Source organism: Lampris incognitus, chromosome 7 (assembly GCF_029633865.1).
Source record: "Lampris incognitus isolate fLamInc1 chromosome 7, fLamInc1.hap2, whole genome shotgun sequence".
In the NCBI taxonomy this organism is placed as follows: domain Eukaryota; kingdom Metazoa; phylum Chordata; class Actinopteri; order Lampriformes; family Lampridae; genus Lampris; species Lampris incognitus.
The window spans coordinates 22,912,005-22,930,147 of NC_079217.1; the positions used below are offsets into that span (position 1 = coordinate 22,912,005).

Sequence of the window (18,143 nt, forward strand, 5' to 3'; positions counted from 1 at the left end):
AGGAAAAAAAACACCTTTCGAGACATTAGGGGCTCCGTAGAAAATAGCTGGTGAAATCATATTTGGTTGCATGGTAGATGGAGCCGAGAAAAAAAGAAGAAAAAAACAGTGGGTGGGTTTTCCTGTGCTCTCAGAGAAAAGAGCCATTCAGATCAGTGTGCGTTGGAATGCCCCGCTGTGGCTACAGTCAGAACAAACTGATTCATACTGTCAATCCCTCTACCCACCTCCCCCTCCCCACCATCCTAGCTCCATCCAAAAGCTTGCTACTTTCATAAATGAGGAGGGGGCGGAGACAGACATGTTCTGTCTGTTTATGCCCTTTTAAGTGTCACTTGTTTGCTACAGCCATTTACCGTGGCGCGTTTGGAAAGCTAGCTGCCGATCCAGAATATTGGACAGATTCTGATATTTTCTTGTTGGGTGATTGGAAAGATTGGAAAATGCTTGCATCCCTAGTCCATGGTCTCACTCTTCTCCTCCTCTTCAACTTTGTCGATTCCGGTAGGTTGATGAGTTGATGAGTCCAGCAATGTGATGAGAAAAACATGCTTGATGTGAAACGTATGCTTTGTTTTATGCATTATCTTACATTAACGGTAGGAAACAGCATGTCTAGGAATAAATACTTGTTTTAGCAGCTTAACTTGGCCAACTAACTTATGAATTTATTAGGTGTGTGCGCGCACGCCTATGTGTTTGTGCATGTGTAGTGCATGTGCAGCATGTGTAGTATGAATAGCTTAAAAATTTACATTTCCACATCACATTTCTAAACAGTCACATATAATTCATAATGAATAATTCCTGCAGTAGTAAATTTGCCTGTTTACTGTAGCATGTATGGTACTCATGTCATTACTCCAAAAAAAAAACCCTGAATGAGAGAAGTGATGGTGAGTTCCAAGAGCAGCAGCTAATCTTGTAATGCATAGATGAAGGAAATATTGAATGCCTAACACAGAAGTATTTTGTCACATGAAGAACCTCAGTGAAATGTAAGCAAACTTGGATTTTTTTTTTTTGCATCAATAAGAACAGTTGTAAAAGTTAAAGAGCAAAGAGGCTTTCTTTGCTCAGAGAGTAATGGACCCTATCAGCTTCAACCATGCACAAAAGACCCATCATTACACAGAGCTTCATATTGTGTCAGCTTGAATGGAAGTTGTTAATTCATTTATTAAACAGTACTATTGTTTCAGTCACTGCATTCACCTCCTCTCTCCTCTTATACTTCTCTGGCTACTCACTAATATCCTCTGTTGGAAGGATGGGTCCTGACGAAGATCAAGGAACGTATGCGTGAAGTTCAGCTCCAAAACGCAAAGCAAAGTGTTTTGATGCGCATGGTCAGTGATCTCAGTCAAGCTGAGCATGTGGGGGAAGGAAAGATCTATCAGCCGTTGAATCACTTTGACCGTCAGAACACAAAGACCTTCCCTCAGGTATAGCGAGACATCTCTGTGCCAATAGTCTGATACAGTACATGTTGAAAAGTCCAAGTATACCAGCCTGCATTGAATATTGATAATAGCATGATGAAGGCTGGCAGCACGGTGGTGCAGTGGTTAGCGCGGTCGCCTCACAGCAAGATCCTGGGTTTAAGCCCCGGGTAGTCCAACCTTGGGGGGTCATCCCAGGTCAGTCTTTGTGTGGAGTTTCCATGTTTTCCCCGTGTCTGCGTGGGTTTCCTCTGGGTGCTCCTGTTTCCTCCCACAGTCCAAAGACATGTAGGTCAGGTGAATCGGCCGTAATAAATTGTCCCTAGGTGTGAATGTGTCGGCCCTGTGATGGACTGGCAGCCTGTCCAGGGTGTCTCCCTGCCTGCCGCCCAATGACTGCTGGGATAGGCTCCAGCGTCCCTGCGACCCTGTGTGGGATAAGCGGTTTGGATAATGGATGGATGGATGGATGGAGAAAGCCTGTTTTATGAATACTGATAACTCACACTGAGGTTATGGATGTTTGTTGACTTATCTGAGTTCTTGCCTAATGTCTACCTCTGCTAAATAAACCCCTTTACTTCCCCTCTCTCTCCCTGTCTCTCTCGCTCTCTCTGTCTCTGTCTCTCTCTCTCATTCTCTCCTCCCCTGCCCCCTCTCTCTTGCTCCCTTACTTTCTCAGCGGTTCTTCATCAATGAGGCCTACTGGCAGCATCCTCAAGGTCCAGTGTTCCTCTACATAGGCGGGGAGGGAACCATCTCGATGTTCAGCATCCTCGCAGGTACTTTCTGGTCTGACAAACACTTGCATTTATCATACAGGTCAAATTGACCATTTACAGAAAGCATTTGAAATTACAGTATTCACCTTTCATATTCACTCTGAGAGCTTTGAGAAGGAAAATGAAAATGGGATGGTTAGCGTGAAATGCTGTGCATTTAGTAAAACAACACTTGTTTGCAAGCATGTACGCACAACCATTTCCTCCTTGTCTCTTCTTCTGTTCTCCTTTCATTTTTGGCAACACTGTATTCATTACCCTCAAGTGTGGTTTTCAAAGCCTTGTCTTTTATTCTGTTTGCCTGAGTCAAATGGCTTAGGGCTGCGCAATTCATAAGAACTATATAAGGCCGCAATATTGAAAAGCCTTTACTTTTTAAAAAAATGGATTGCTACGTCAAACAATGTCCTGAAAGTGGCATTCTTCAGTTTTATCCACAATACAAGGCTCATATCATTGAAAATATTCTTTTCAGACCTTTTATTGGACAATATAATTTGGGCAGAGGGTTACACAGCTACACTACCGTTCAAAAGTTTGGGATCACCCAAACAATTTCGTGTTTTCCATGAAAAGTCACACTTATTCACCACCATATGTTGTGAAATGAATAGAAAATAGAGTCAAGACATTGACAAGGTTAGAAATAATGATTTGTATTTGAAATAAGATTTTTTTTTACATCAAACTTTGCTTTCGTCAAAGAATCCTCCATTTGCAGCAATTACAGCATTGCAGACCTTTGGCATTCTAGCTGTTAATTTGTTGAGGTAATCTGGAGAAATTGCACCCCACGCTTCCAGAAGCAGCTCCCACAAGTTGGATTGGTTGGATGGGCACTTCTTTGAGCAGATTGAGTTTCTGGAGCATCACATTTGTGGGGTCAATTAAACGCTCAAAATGGCCAGAAAAAGAGAACTTTCATCTGAAACTCGACAGTCTATTCTTGTTCTTAGAAATGAAGGCTATTCCATGCGAGAAATTGCTAAGAAATTGAAGATTTCCTACACCGGTGTGTACTACTCCCTTCAGAGGACAGCACAAACAGGCTCTAACAGGTACTATTTAATGAAGATGCCATTTGGGGACCTGTGAGGCGTCTGTTTCTCAAACTAGAGACTCTAATGTACTTATCTTCTTGCTCAGTTGTGCAACGCGGCCTCCCACTTCTTTTTCTACTCTGGTTAGAGCCTGTTTGTGCTGTCCTCTGAAGGGAGTAGTACACACCGGTGTAGGAAATCTTCAATTTCTTAGCAATTTCTCGCATGGAATAGCCTTCATTTCTAAGAACAAGAATAGACTGTCGAGTTTCAGATGAAAGTTCTCTTTTTCTGGCCATTTTGAGCGTTTAATTGACCCCACAAATGTGATGCTCCAGAAACTCAATCTGCTCAAAGAAGTGCCCATCCAACCAATCCAACTTGTGGGAGCTGCTTCTGGAAGCGTGGGGTGCAATTTCTCCAGATTACCTCAACAAATTAACAGCTAGAATGCCAAAGGTCTGCAATGCTGTAATTGCTGCAAATGGAGGATTCTTTGACGAAAGCAAAGTTTGATGTAAAAAAAATCTTATTTCAAATACAAATCATTATTTCTAACCTTGTCAATGTCTTGACTCTATTTTCTATTCATTTCACAACATATGGTGGTGAATAAGTGTGACTTTTCATGGAAAACACAAAATTGTTTGGGTGATCCCAAACTTTTGAACGGTAGTGTATGTGAAATATTACACCTCATGGTGGGAATTTCACCTTCCCTTTGCTGTTCTCCCAGGCCATCATGTTCACATTGCCAAGGAGCACAAGGCTCTGCTAGTGGCGCTGGAGCATCGTTTCTATGGTGACAGCATCAACCCTGATGGCCTCAAAACTGAGAGCCTGGCAGACCTGAGCAGTCAACAGGCGTGAGTACTAGTTGTGTGTGTGTGTGTGTGTGTGTGTGTGTGTGTGTGTGTGTGTGTGTGTGTGTGTGTGTGTGTGGTTATCTGTTTATCTACACTCGAGAGAGCATAAAATGTCCTCATAATTATGACAAAATCACTAACCACCTACCAAGGGAAGACATTTTCTTGGTCCCCACATGCACATAGTTTAATTCTGAGCAAGGTGATAGGTATACAGCGAGGTTTATGGGGTTATGGTTAGGCTTAGGGCTTATATTAGAATTAAACCTAGGATTAAGGTTAGGGTTATTTTTAGGGCTTGGAGTTAGGGAAATAGGAAATCTTGAAAAAAAAGAAAAGGAAATATGAATCTTAGAAAGTGAGAGGATGCCTGAGGAGTGGAGAAGAAGCATACTGGTACCGATTTTTAAGAATAAGGGCGATGTGCAGAGCTGTAAAGAGGTATAAAGTTGATCAGCCACAGCATGAAGACATGGGAAAGAGTAATAGAAGCTAGGTTAAGAGGAGAGGTGATGATTAGCGAGCAGCAGTATGGTTTAATGCCACAAAAGAGCACCACAGATACAATGTTTGCTTTGAGAATGTTGATTGAGAAGTATAGAGAAGGCCAGAAGGAGTTACATTCTGTCTTTGTAGATTTAGAGAAAGCATATGACAGGGGCCGAGAGAGGAGATGTGGTATTGTATGAGGAAGTCAGAAGTTGCAGAGAAGTGTGTAGTAGTGGTACAGGATATGGATGAAGGAAGTGTGACAGTGGTGAGTTGTGCGGTTGTGATGACAGCTGGGTTCAAAGTGGAGGCGGGGTTACACCAAAGATCGGCTCTGAGCCCTTTCTTGTTTGCAATGGTGATAGACAGGTTGATGGACGAGATCAGGCAGGAGTCTCCGTGGACTATGATGTTGACAGCTGACATTGTGATCTGTAGCAAGAGTAGGGTGGACAGTGGAATGGTGAGGATGCAAGGAATAGAGGTGATGAAGGCATATGAGTTTATATACATGGGGTCAACTGTCCGAAGTAATGGGGAGTGCAGAAGAGAGGTGAAGAAGAGAGTGCAGGCAGGGTGGAGTGGGTGGAGAAGAGTGTCAGGAGTGATTTGTGACAGAAGGGTACCAGCAAAATTTAAAGGGAAGGTTTACAAGATGGTTGTGAGACCAGCTATACTATATGGTTTGGAGACAGTGGCACTGAAGAAAAGACAGGAGGCGGAGCTGGAGGTGGCAAGTTGAAGATGCTAAGAGTTTCACTGGAAGTGATGAAGAAAGACAGGATTAGGAATGAGTATATTAGAGGGACAGCTCAGGTTGGACAGTTTGGAGACAAAGCAAGAGAGGCAAGATTGAGATGACTTGGACATGTGTGAAGGATAGATGCTGGGTATATTGAGAGAAGGATGCTGAATATGAAGCTGCCAGGGAAGAGGAAAAGAGGAAGGCCAAAGAGGAGGTTTATTGATGTGGTGAGGGAGGACATGCAGGTGGCTGGTGTGACAGAGGAAGATGCAGAGGACAGGAAGAGATGGAAACGGATGATCTGCTGTGGCGACCCCTAACGGGAGCAGCCGAAAGTAGTAGTAGTAGTAGTAGTAGTTAGGGGAAAAGGATTTTGACTCTAACATAGCTTTGTGCCCACAAGGATATATAAACAAGTGTGTGTGTGTGTGTGTGTGTGTGTGTGTGTGTGTGTGTGTGTGTGTGTGTGTGTGTGTGTGTGTGTGTGTGCAAGCATGCATGAGAACGAGCAAGAGAGAGAGACAGAGACAGAGACAGAGAAAGATGTGTCTGTGCTTGTTTATGAGTATGCATGAATGTTTTTATACTCTATCGCTTCCTCTTCCCCTAGTCAAAGACTGCTGGGAAAAGAATGATCATGTCTGTTGTTATGCCTGTGTGTGTGTGTGTGCACGCGCACGTGTATACTGAGATTTTAAAACTGTGGGAAATGGGTTAGATTGAGTCATGTGTGTATAAAATCCTTTGGATCACTCCTTCTTTCCATCAGGCTCGCCGACTTGGCAGCATTCCACCAATATATCAGTGAGCGCTTCAACCTGACCTCGAAGAATACCTGGATCAGCTTTGGAGGCTCCTACTCCGGAGACCTGTCTGCCTGGTTCAGAGGAAAGGTGTGGTACTGGATACAGATGAGATACTAGAGGACATTTCACCATCGTCAGGCCACGACCAAATCATAGATTATATCTCAGTGGGGCCCATGCTCATTAAGATATACCTGACTGGTTAAATTATACCAGTACCAGGTGTTTGGGCAACGCAGCAGACCCTGAGACTCACAGTGGGAACCCGGGTGGTGCTGTCAGCCGGGCCAGGTTTTGCAGGGAGCACAATTTGCAAAGTTCTTATAGGCAAGAATGAGCAAAAACACATTAAAAAATACATCAAAATATCTTCTTGATGTGTTTCTAGATACCTCAGATGTAAATTTATCAAAATAAACAACAAAATACTGCTACTGAAAAATGTATCAAAATAAAACACAGTATTTTATATTTTGAAAATACAACAAAATACATCTCCAGGAGAGCATTAGATGAGTGGTTCACAAATCTCCACTCCATATGCATGATCTATTTTTCCACCAGTACACCTGCTGTAACGGTTTTCCGAGGAATCAAGTCCTTCATCAGCTAAATGTGTTCTGCTGGTGGTGGAATAGATCCATTATGGGTGGCAGCTGGGGTCCTAAGGACAGGTACATGATGTATGAGGTACACATGTGTGATGGGTTCACATGTTTGAGAGTGTCTTGATGCATGCTCAATAATCCAGGTTAGAAATACAAGAAGGTTGAATCAGTTCATCTGGATACAACGTTTATTGACGGATATGTTTCATCACTCATCTAAGTGACATCTTCAGTCTAAATTGACTGCAGGTATCCCCACCCCTTATAAACAATACAGTTGCATAACGCCCGAAACCAACAACCAATTTCATGTGCAAGTATGAGTGTGACCATTAACTAGAGTTTTGATGGCCATGTGTAGTATTTACAGAGGATTAGGGAATATTTGCAATAGCAACATTGTAAGATGGTGACAGATGTAGTCCTAGCCCCCCCCCCCGTTTCAGGGATGGTCATTCCCTTTTAACATACTAGATGGCCTCTTTGACTCTCTGTTCAAACCAGTATTCCTCCCTAGCAAGGACGTGCACATCCTCATCCCTGAAAGAGTGGCCACTGGCCTGTAGATGGGTTTAGACTCTGAAGTGCTGGTCTGATGTGTTAGCTGTCCTGTGTTGTGCCGTTCTTTTGGCCAACATCTGTTTAGTTTCCCCAATGTATAAGTCACTGTAAATGACCCATATAATTTTGTCATAATATTTTTTATTATTATTGATTTGTATGGTGCTCATTATTGATTTGTATTTGGTGCCTAAAGTAAAGTCCTGATTGATATTAACAGCGAATTACACTTCCTTTTGTTATGTGACCTTTATTTGAAAAACTCTGGTCTCCCATGATGCTGTGCGCTGCTGCGAGAAAACGGCAGAACTAAACTGAAAGTTGAAGACGATGGTCATGTTCGCTATGCACAGAACGAATTCACAACTTATAGTTCATTGATCATCATCATTTATTTAGCACCTAGCTGGAAGGCGAACAGGTATGAGTGCCGATTGACTGTTTAATTCGAATTTCGTTATGTTTTTATTTACAATGTGTTCTTTGTGATTTGGAGATCGCTAATGATAAGCTAATGCTAGCTAGTGCTATGCACCTCGTACTGGTGGCTAGCTATGGGGGAAACGTGGTCGCACATATAATTTAATGATTTTTTTATGTATATATGCTTTCAGCTCTTACGGTGGTTCTATTGTGTGTCTACGGTGTGACTAGTAAATGCTGCAATAAATGGTCTGATACCGCACCATGGACCCATCAGTCGTTATTGGAGTGCATCGTCTGAATAAAGTCCGGCTGGAATGCTACAGTCAGCAATCCTCCCAGCATTTAACAGCGTACACTCTGTTTGTGCCGGGGGACCCGATCTTTGAGGTGGACCAACTTCTGGCGCAGCGCGTTTTGGGGTTTGAAAGCAACTGAGAAGTGGTGTTCGGAAAATATGCATCTCAGTTTTTCCAGCACTGCTGCCACAAAAGGAATCACTGCTGGTTTACACTTATATCCTGTTCCCATCAATACCGATCGGAACTGGAGCCAATAAAAACCCGTGCCTATTGCAGAGTCATTTGACCCAGGACTGAATGCCGGTTGTAACCTTTCCCACTGGCCAAAAAAGCTGGATGTTAGCGGGTGTTAGCAGGCTTTTTGGCCAGTGGGAAAGGGGTATTAGGCAGCTTTTGTCCTCCTTTCTCCGATTGGCTGGTGCACTGTTTGGGCATCTTCCTGGTGTTGACAACCAGCTGCTGTGTTGGTGGGGACGTTGTCGGCTCGGTGGTACAGCTTCCTGATGACTCCTAGTTTGTACTCCACTGGATGATGAGAGTCAAACCTTAGGTACTTACTGATCAATACGTGTTGGTTTACAGTAAACATCGACAATGAAATTTCCCCCATCACCAATTGTAATTTCACAGTCTAAGAAGGCTGACCTGTCCTTTTTCCCATCCTCCCTGGTGAACTGGATGTGGTTGCCCACAGAGTTAATGTGATCGGTGAAATATGGTATGTCCTGAGATTTAATTTTAACTCAGGCGTCGTGCACAAATCTGAACCAATGGCTAGGTGATGTCCCTGGATAGGACATCAGAGCCTTCTTTGCATATGAAACTGGGCGTTGGTTTCAGTCGTTATGCAACTGTATTGTTTATAAGGGTGGGGATACCTGCAGTCAGTATAGACTGAAGAGGTCACTTAGTTGAGCGATGAAACATATCTGTCATTAAACATTGTATCCAGATGAACTGATTCAACCTTCATTGACATGTATGACAAGTGCACATATATGACAGGTACGCATGTATGACAGCTTACACATGTATGAAAGATACACATGTATGGGGTGGTACACATGTATGCCAAGTACACATGTATGAGAGGTACACGTGTAACAGATACACACTTATTACAGGTACACATGTATGAGAGGTATACATGTATGCCAAGTACACATGTATTACAGATACATATGTATACATGTATGACAGGTACACATGTATGACAGATACACATGTATGAGAGGTACACATGTATTACAGATATACATGTATACACATGTACGACAGGTACACATGTATGAGACTGACGATTTCAAAGGTAAGGATGTATGGCTTATAAGGTATGTGATAAATATGAACATAGAAAACCAAATACTGTGTGGAGGACCTGGCATCACTCTTGCTCCAAATATTGCCCAAATTAAGTTAGTTTTATTTTTCGAAAATAAAAGGAAATTCTGTTATAATGGTAGCAATGATACCAAGTTCATTAACTGTTTATGCGCTATAATGACACAATGCCGTAACAAAAGTCCACAAACTGAGGACTTGTCACTGTTTAGAGATAGGACAATTTCATTGATACAAAATGCCTGGATATAAATACCGGATATAAATACCCTGAGGTGCATTGCTTGGGCGTGATTAAAGCGAGATGAACAAAGTAACCAGATAAAAATAAAGATGATTTTTTTTTCTGGGTTGGTTCACTGCTTGCGGCATAGTGGTGCAGTGGTTAGCGCAGTTGCCTCATGGCAAGAAGGTCCTGGGTTCGAGCTCCGGGGTAGTCTAACCTTGGGGGTTTCCCCGGGTCGTCCTCTGTGTGAAGTTTGAATGTTCTCTCTGTGTCTGCGTGGGTTTCCTCTGGGTGCTCCGGTTTCCTCCTACAGTCCCAAGACATTTAGGTCAGTGCTAAATTGTCTATAGGTGTGAATGTGTGTGTGTGTGTGTGCATGTGTGTGGGGGGGGGGGGGCCCTGTGATGGCCTGGCGGCCTGTCCAGGGTGTCTCCCCACCTGCTGCCTAATGACTGCTGGGATAGGCTCCAGCATTCCTGCAACCCTGAGAGCAGGATAAGTGGTTTGGATAATGGATGGATAGATGGTTTACTGCTTCATACTCCACACAAACAGGCTGTAGATGCATGCAAAGAGAGGCAGAGTTCAGGTGAGGATGGGGGTGAAAAAATCAATATTTAGAAAATGCAAAAACACAACAAGCATTTTTATGCAATTTACATGGAGTAATTTTCCTACACTGTCAAATACAAGTTGAAAAAATTAGTATTTCGTATCTCAAATGCATATTTCAAATGCATGGTCTGGTGTGGTTGCAGATACCCTTAACACGTACTCTATTGAAACATGCAGTTTGAAGTTAATTGGGACATATAGGTCATAAAAGACCATGCTATAAATCATACAGTACACACAAACTCAGTTTTGATCTCCGGTCCTTCCTGCGTCCTAGTTCCCCCACCTGATTTATGGAGCCATAGCCTCCTCTGCTCCTGTCAGGGCGAAGCTTGACTTCTCTACCTACAACAAGGTAAACTGGCTGCCATCTTACTTTGAGATGAGATAGTAGGTACATACTACTATCAACAGAATTGTTATCCAGAAATGGAAATCTCTATATTCCCCGGTGTTGGAATAAGCATCGTTTCACTCTTCCTACACCCATAATCTTTTCCAGATCATTGCCTTGAGTCTGCAGAACGAAGATGTTGGAGGCTCAGATAAGGTACGGACACAGCTGCCTAATGTTGTCTGCATGGCTCTGTGAATGTCTCTTCGGGTTATGTGGAAGGGACGACATCTTTTAACACACTCACCTGTGTCCTCTCCCTGCAGTGTCTGGCTGGTGTGCGGGAGGCTTTTGCCACAGTGGAGGCAGCAATGATGGGGGGCAATGCCAGCAAGGTGGCCAAGGCCTTTGGCTGCTGTCAGACCCCAGAGGATCTAGACGATCAGGTGACAGGTTCATTTGGATGAGACACTTTGGGGGAAAAAAGCACCCCTGATTACTTTTACTGAAAAAAAAGAAAATCTGGGTACCATACAATCAGTAGTACCATTTTTGCACATTTAATTTTCACGTTTTATATTTTTGTAACTCAGAGATTGACTGAACTTTACACAACTGTCAAACAGGAGGTTTTTAAGGCACTATGAGGCTATAAGGGGTTTGACCATACTGGAGCATATTACACCTGTGTTTTGAATGACAACAGTGAAGAGAAAGTTTGCTGAGGAATTACTTTCCGTCATTAAACTATGACATGTAGAACAGTGCATACAGGGGATAGTTTCTGATACAATGCCCATTTTTTCTTTAACATTTTTTTTCCAATTCTTCAAATTTTACTACTTCTCTCTTGTCATGTTTTGTTGTCTTTGTACACCTGCACTCACACACATACTTTTAATTTAGATTGAACTGCTGGAGAACTTGGCAGACACTGTCATGGGATTGGTGCAGTACAACGAAGAATGGGGAGTTATGTCCATTGGCGTGCTATGCAACATCATGACCAATGAAAGTGTAGTGCACAAGGAAGAGATGGAGGCTTATGACCGCTTTGTCAAATATGTACAGGTACAAAAGACACTAACTTATCCAAATCCCTTTGACTTTTTTTCTCTTGTGATGCATTATGTTCACCACTAGAGGTCCTATTTGTGAAACCCTTGTGTATATGTGTGTGTGTGTGTGTGTGTGTGTGTGTTTGTGTGTTTTCTATTTTCTTGTTTTATAGATCATCCGTTCTACACTTGAGCAGCCTTGTCTGGATACTTCCCATGTGCAGTCACTGAAGGATCTGATGGACACATCCCCAAAGTCGGCCAGAAAGGGAGCGAGACAGTGGCTGTACCAGACCTGCACTGAATTTGGCTTCTGTAAGAGACCCAAAGAGATGCACACACACACAAACACACACACACACACACAACCTACTAGGAAGTAACAAACACACACAAACACAAGGGCCATTATACGAAAATGTGCCATTTCCTATTCTTAATGTTTGATTTTCAAAGTACTGTTTTAAAAGTCTTTAAGCCCCTTTTTGGATGAAGTAGATCCTTACCTCTCAGAAAAATGTGGCTTGCCATTTCAGGCAATCTTGTTTTTTTACCCCCCCCCCCCCACACACACACACACAATCAAAATAGGTGTTTCATCACCGCTGTTACTGACATATCAAATACTATTTGAAAAGGTTTTACATCCATATTGAGAACAAATCTGATATACTATGAAAGATAACCCCCCCTTGTTACACTGAGTGTGTTTGTAAAGTCAGAATATTGAGCAGTTTACTTTTTTTCCCATGGATGAATATGCTAATTTACAATTGGCACTTTCACAGCATCTTCTGTTTTAAGAGAAAGTCATGGAAACAAAATAATAATACCCCAATTTCTTTGAGTGGTTTACTAGTCTCTTTTACAGTCGTCTTTTCATGTTTTAAATTTTATTAGACTATTATACAACTAACAGGGCTGACACCTCAGTAACAGGGTTGACAGCGGTTGCCATATTGGTTATACTGCTTGTTTAAGTTACAGTTATGGGTGTAATTGGGGTTATAATGGGACATTCATAAACCTTTAATTCAACACGAGTAATCAGAAAATTTTGGAGATGGATTTTTTTTCCGAGAAGTTTTAGCATACAAGACCATGAAAAATGATGATGATGATGATGATACTGCGGATATACATGTAAACCTGTGCTGGACTCTATGGACATAATTCACCATAATCAGTTCTGTGTTAGGTAGGTACAGTTGCTTTGAGAGAGGGTTTCTGGGTTGACAGGGTGGAGCTACGACGATGGTTATTGAAGCAGTGCCATGTTGCTCTCGCTGTTGGTTTGTACAAAAAAAAGCAAAATTTATTTTTTATTTTTGTTATTTAAGGACAAAGAACAAACATACCAGACATTAGAATAAGAATACAACAAAAGCACATAAACTCAACACTGAACACAGGGGTACAATCAGTTATTCAAACGTTAAATTACATTTCTCAAAAATATTAACAGTTTGAATTGCTTTTTGCATGTCTATCAAGAATACGCTTAGTTTAGGCCCCCCCCCCAGTCCATTTCATCCTATGCAGAAAGAATCTGCCGAGAATAATTCTTAAATTTATAACAAATATCATGCTGGGGTCTTTATGTATCTTGCAATTGAGAGGTACGATTGAAAGAGGTTTTTCTAAGAACAAAAGAAAACAGGCAGAAGGGTTGTTTCTTCCTGTTCAGTACTGAACAGGAAGAAACAACCCTTCTGCCTGTATTGAGTACAAAGGCCATCACTGAAGAAGTGGACCACAGACACAGATGGATGATGGGCTTGTACGTAGTCCAGTACTGGTTTAAGATGTTCCCAGATTGCTGGGGGACCTTTTTGCTTAGATTGTGAGATGGTACAGAAGCAGAGAGGGCTTGCATCTTCACCAACATATAACACACCTGTGTGTATTGTTGCCTGTTGGTGCTCATTCAAGGCACCAAAATGCCCAGCCTGGATCTCAGCATTATACTTGCCCGAGTAGTTTTCTGAGAAGTCCACATGTATAATGCGTTTGTGCGAGGACAGACTTCTCTTTAGTTGTCTGGAGAACGAGAACTGCTGTTTGACGTTGAACACGTGCTTCTTGAACTTATGCAGCAGACAAGTGAAATGCTCAGTGAGCTCCTCTAAAGAGCTTTCAATTTGTTTTTTTGTTTTGCTGTCACTTTGAATGACACAGCCTCATTTTCTTATGGCACGGTCTTTTCTTTCTCCTCCATTACCCACTGTGTGTATATAACATGCATTGAGGCATCATGAACAGGAGCCAGGGGGAAGCTTTTCAGTTTGCATGTGGGACACTCTCCATACATGCACTCCTTACTGCTGGTGCTGCAAGAGACTTCCTCTGTTAGCCTCTCAAGGTCTGAGTTGGCATGCAAATTTAATTGCTTCAGCTTGTCAACCGCAGAGCTGAAGTTCTCATGGATTTTGCACATGCAAGTATCTCCGTCCTGAATGGTTGGGTGTACAACCCAGAATGGACGAAGTCTACAAAAGAGGCTTAGAGGTGGTGTCATGCATTGATCTATGGTTGCTGCAATTGCTGCTTTGGCTGCTCTGCATTTGACTTGTGCTGCTCTCCATTTCCGCCGCTTGGCTCTCCTTTCTCTGTCACTTAGTTCACTAACGGACAGCTTTCCCCCCGTGTCTCTGTCCTCTCTCCATCTTTCCCTCTCTTTTTGTTAATATGCCTCTCGTCTCTCAGGATCAGCATCTCTACGTTGTCTGTATCGGCGCTGTTTCTCAGCTGCAGAAAGAGGCATCCTAACAAAATTATAAAATACAAATACATAAATCACTTTTTTGTTAACAGTAACCGATTTCGTGTACTAACATAATAAAAATAATAATGAATTTGATTTATGAAGCACATTCCTAAAACCCTCTGTGCTGATGGTGTATTAATATACTGTAGATCAGTGTAGGTCAGTAACCTCAACACATTGTAGTCTACCTATCAGTAGAATAAGGAGAAAACCTTGATATTTAGGGATGACACCTGCAAAATATGTATATTATGTAAATACTACTGGTAAGAAAATAATATTTTCCTGTACACACCATTTCGTCAACCTGTTACTGTAGAATGGTAACGGGTCTAACGATAACATGGTTGACAAAAAATGTAATTGGCAGCCATTACTAGCCATTTGGTAAATGTCATGACACCACATGGTGTGCATTCATGAGACTTAACTGTTGTTATATATTTACATTAAATATTTCACCCAAATAACTTTTTAACTGTTGTATTAGCATTAGCCTATTCTCTTGACATCTACAACAGCGAAATCGATTAGCTAACTCTTGTTCTTATGCACAAACATACATATGCAACTCAAAGTCATACAAATAAGCAAAACTAAACTCTTATCGTTTGATTCACATTTGTAAACGGTTTTAACAAACCTCAAAGGTTTAAAAATTTTATGGCAGACACAAAACCCTCGCCATCATCTGGTCTGCAATTGCTCGCCTTCACTGCTCTGCATGGTCCAAAAAAATGTGGCCACAACGAACTTTTTTTTTCTCAATGCCATGGTCGGGACGCGAACCTGTGTCTCCCGCTCCGCAAGCGACAACGTTAACCAGTCGACTAAAGGGTCCGACCCGTTAGTCAAGGACCAACGTGTCTACTTATCCATGCACGTTACAATATGATAGTTTAACTTTTTTTTTGTGTGTGGCCTAAATAGCAAGTAAAAGTAGAAAAATCATCCTGAGAGACAGGCCATTTTCAAATTTTTTGCAAGGTGTTTCGCACAAAAAAGTGTTTAAACGCTTTAAAAACAAAAGAAGAAAACCTATTAATTAAACTATTCATTTGTTTTTATGTTACAAGACACATGGAAACTAAATTATAAAATGTTTTATGGTTCATTCAGATTTACAGAGCAAGCTTTGTTTGAGGGACACAAAATGGCAAGTTTTCATATAATGACTCGCAAACTACAACATACTCCCTATTTTCTGAATCCTGCGTGTGTGTGTGTGTGTGTGTGTGTGTGTGTGTGTGTGTGTAGATCAGACGTGTGAGGACTCTAGTTGTCCATTCTCCAGGATGGTGAATCTGCAGGCCCAGATCAAGCTCTGCCCAACACTGTTTAACATATCCATAAACTCCCTGACTGCACGCATTGCCTTCACTAACCAGTACTATGGAGCAGACCACCCCAGGACACATACCAGGGTGCTCTTTGTCAATGGTGAGGGATACAGACAGATTTGCCACACACCAATCAAGTGAAATTACAATTAATTAATATTTTCCTAATGACTTACTGGTATGTTCAATTCAAAGTTTTGCTCCAGAGTTGCACACAAAACGTCAGCCCATACAGCTTCCTTGTTGGCTCTAAAACAGCTTTCTGAGTACATCAGGTTTTGCATGAGATTCAAGCAACTTTAGTGCAGCTCTCAGGTCTGGGGCGACCAAATCCAATGTGTCCCTTTGCAATGACTACAGAAACCACTAGAAAGACCACAGTGTCACTTGTTTCTCGATTAGGAAAGAAACACATGAGCAGCGACTGATCAAGTGATCCATTACATGAACAACAGCAGCTCCTAAAAACAAAGCAAATCAGAACATATCTTGCCCACCATTGCCGATTGGTCATATAACTCAAAGGGCACATATCACCGTCTTCTGACATCTCTCACATGCCTCTTGCCGGATGCAGGGGGGATCGATCCGTGGCATAGGCTGTCAGTGCTTCAAAATGGGAACGTGGAGGGGGACAAGGTCTATGCCATCTTCATTAAGGACACGGCCCACTGTGCTGATATGATGACTCCAAAAGCTGCAGACCGCCCCTCCCTCAAGAGGGCCAGGCAGGTACGTGTCACTCACCACCATGTTTTATGTGTGTGTTGAAGTGGATGTGGAGAAACTGCCACTTTTTTTTGGGAGTTTTACCATAGCATTGCATGCGGTATGCCATCATGGATATCAGAATCAGAATACTTTAATATATTAATCCCCGAGGGGAAATTGGAGAATATGCTGCAACTCTAAAACAGATGGACGAGTTTGTTATTGGCGGCACGGTGGTGCAGTGGTTAGCATGGTCGCCTCAAAGCAAGAAGATCCTGGGTTCGAGCCCCAGGGTAGTCCAACCTTGGGGTCGTCCGCTGTGTGGAGTTTGCATGTTCTCCTCGTGTCTGTGTGGGTTTCCTCCGGATACTCCAGTTTCCTCCCACAGTCCAAAGACATGTAGGTCAGGTGAATCGGCCGTACTAAATTGTCCCTAAGGTGTGTGTGGGCCCTGTGATGGACTGGCAGCCTGTCCAGGGTGTCTGCTGTCCAATGACTGCTGGGATAGGCTCCAGCATCCCTGAGAGCAGGATAAGCAATTTGGATAATGAATGGATAGAAGGAGTTTGTCATTTTTTATTTTGTTTTGGATGCTTCACCGTACAAAATAATACCATGTTGTTGTTTTTTTTTACTTAAATACATTACATTTTCCACCTCTTTCTATTTTAGGAGATTGAGAGGCATGTGGCCACATGGCTGAGCAACGCTGCCAGGGAGAACATAGAGAAATGAATGAGCTGACTAAAGCATTTCATTTTCACCTCCATCAGCTTTTATCATTCCTCCCAGTTCCTAATTGTACACTACTTTGTTTAAGCACCATGCTATGCTCTACTGCTGTAGTCTCCTTCATCGTCTTTTGCACCCCGCGCGTTCTTCCATCCTCAACCTCCACCCTTTCCCCCACCACCTTAACCTCTGTCACCTCCCTTCCCCTCTCCTTCCTCCTCATCTATCTCCTCCGTCCTTCAACTATGACAAGACCAAGACTATTGCTGCATTGCCCCTTCCATAACATTACACTATAACACTTATCAGTCAAGAAGAAATCGACATATACCCACATCCAAACAGTCCTCCGGGCAGTGGTGGCATTGAGAAGGGAGATGAGAACGGCTGCATAAAACTGCCCTCCTATACAGCGCCCTATGGTACAGCCCCTTGACCAACGCTTATCACTGCAAACCAAAGCCTGCCTTGTGCACTTTTCTTTAAAGATGTTAAAATTGTGAGGAAGTAATGATTATCCGGATTTTGTACCGGATAGCGCAACCAAATCCCAAATGTGGACAATGCCAGGCGTAACCATAATCCTGCCAAATCACATCTAGACATCATCTGGCTGCAAGACATTAATGCTAATGTAAAGGTGAAGCAGTCCAGTGGTTGTGAACATGTTCTGTTTGTTTTATGGGCAACAGCATGAAGCTCGTGCAAGGATTTTTTTTCTTCATTGGTTTGTGCAGGTGGTGTATCGATGCACATATGGACAAAGGGGGTAAATATCAGAGGAAAGTGTTGCATCAGTATCTTATGCTTTCATAAAAGCCTTTCGTGCCCAAATGAGTAACATAAGCGTGGGAGGATCACGCTATACCCCCGGTTCCTCTCCCCCCTTTAACAGGCGCCCCGACCGACCAGAGGAAGCGCTAGTGCAGCGACCAGGACACATACCCACATCCGG

General features: G+C 42.5%; 1 protein-coding gene across 1 annotated transcript; it reads left to right on the plus strand.

Annotated features, from left to right (window-relative positions):
- Positions 1-443: 443 nt before the first annotated feature.
- Positions 444-17,254, plus strand: LOC130116162 (thymus-specific serine protease). The gene is made up of 13 exons (XM_056284119.1): positions 444-504; positions 1,270-1,445; positions 2,125-2,224; positions 4,001-4,130; positions 6,134-6,257; positions 10,524-10,601; positions 10,749-10,796; positions 10,907-11,026; positions 11,487-11,651; positions 11,812-11,953; positions 15,663-15,845; positions 16,323-16,477; positions 17,129-17,254. The coding sequence occupies exons 1-13, from the start codon at positions 444-446 to the stop codon at positions 17,189-17,191; spliced, it is 1,545 nt and encodes a 514-aa protein (XP_056140094.1). The 3' UTR covers positions 17,192-17,254.
- Positions 17,255-18,143: the final 889 nt, after the last annotated feature.

Coding starts and splice junctions, on each gene's coding strand:
- LOC130116162 (XM_056284119.1), top strand. CDS start 444: ATGCTTGCATCCCTAGTCCATGGTCTCACTCTTCTCCTCCTCTTCAAC. Junction 2,225..4,000: donor GATGTTCAGCATCCTCGCAG/GTACTTTCTGGT, acceptor CTGTTCTCCCAG/GCCATCATGTTCACATTGCC. Junction 15,846..16,322: donor CAGGGTGCTCTTTGTCAATG/GTGAGGGATACA, acceptor TGCCGGATGCAG/GGGGGATCGATCCGTGGCAT.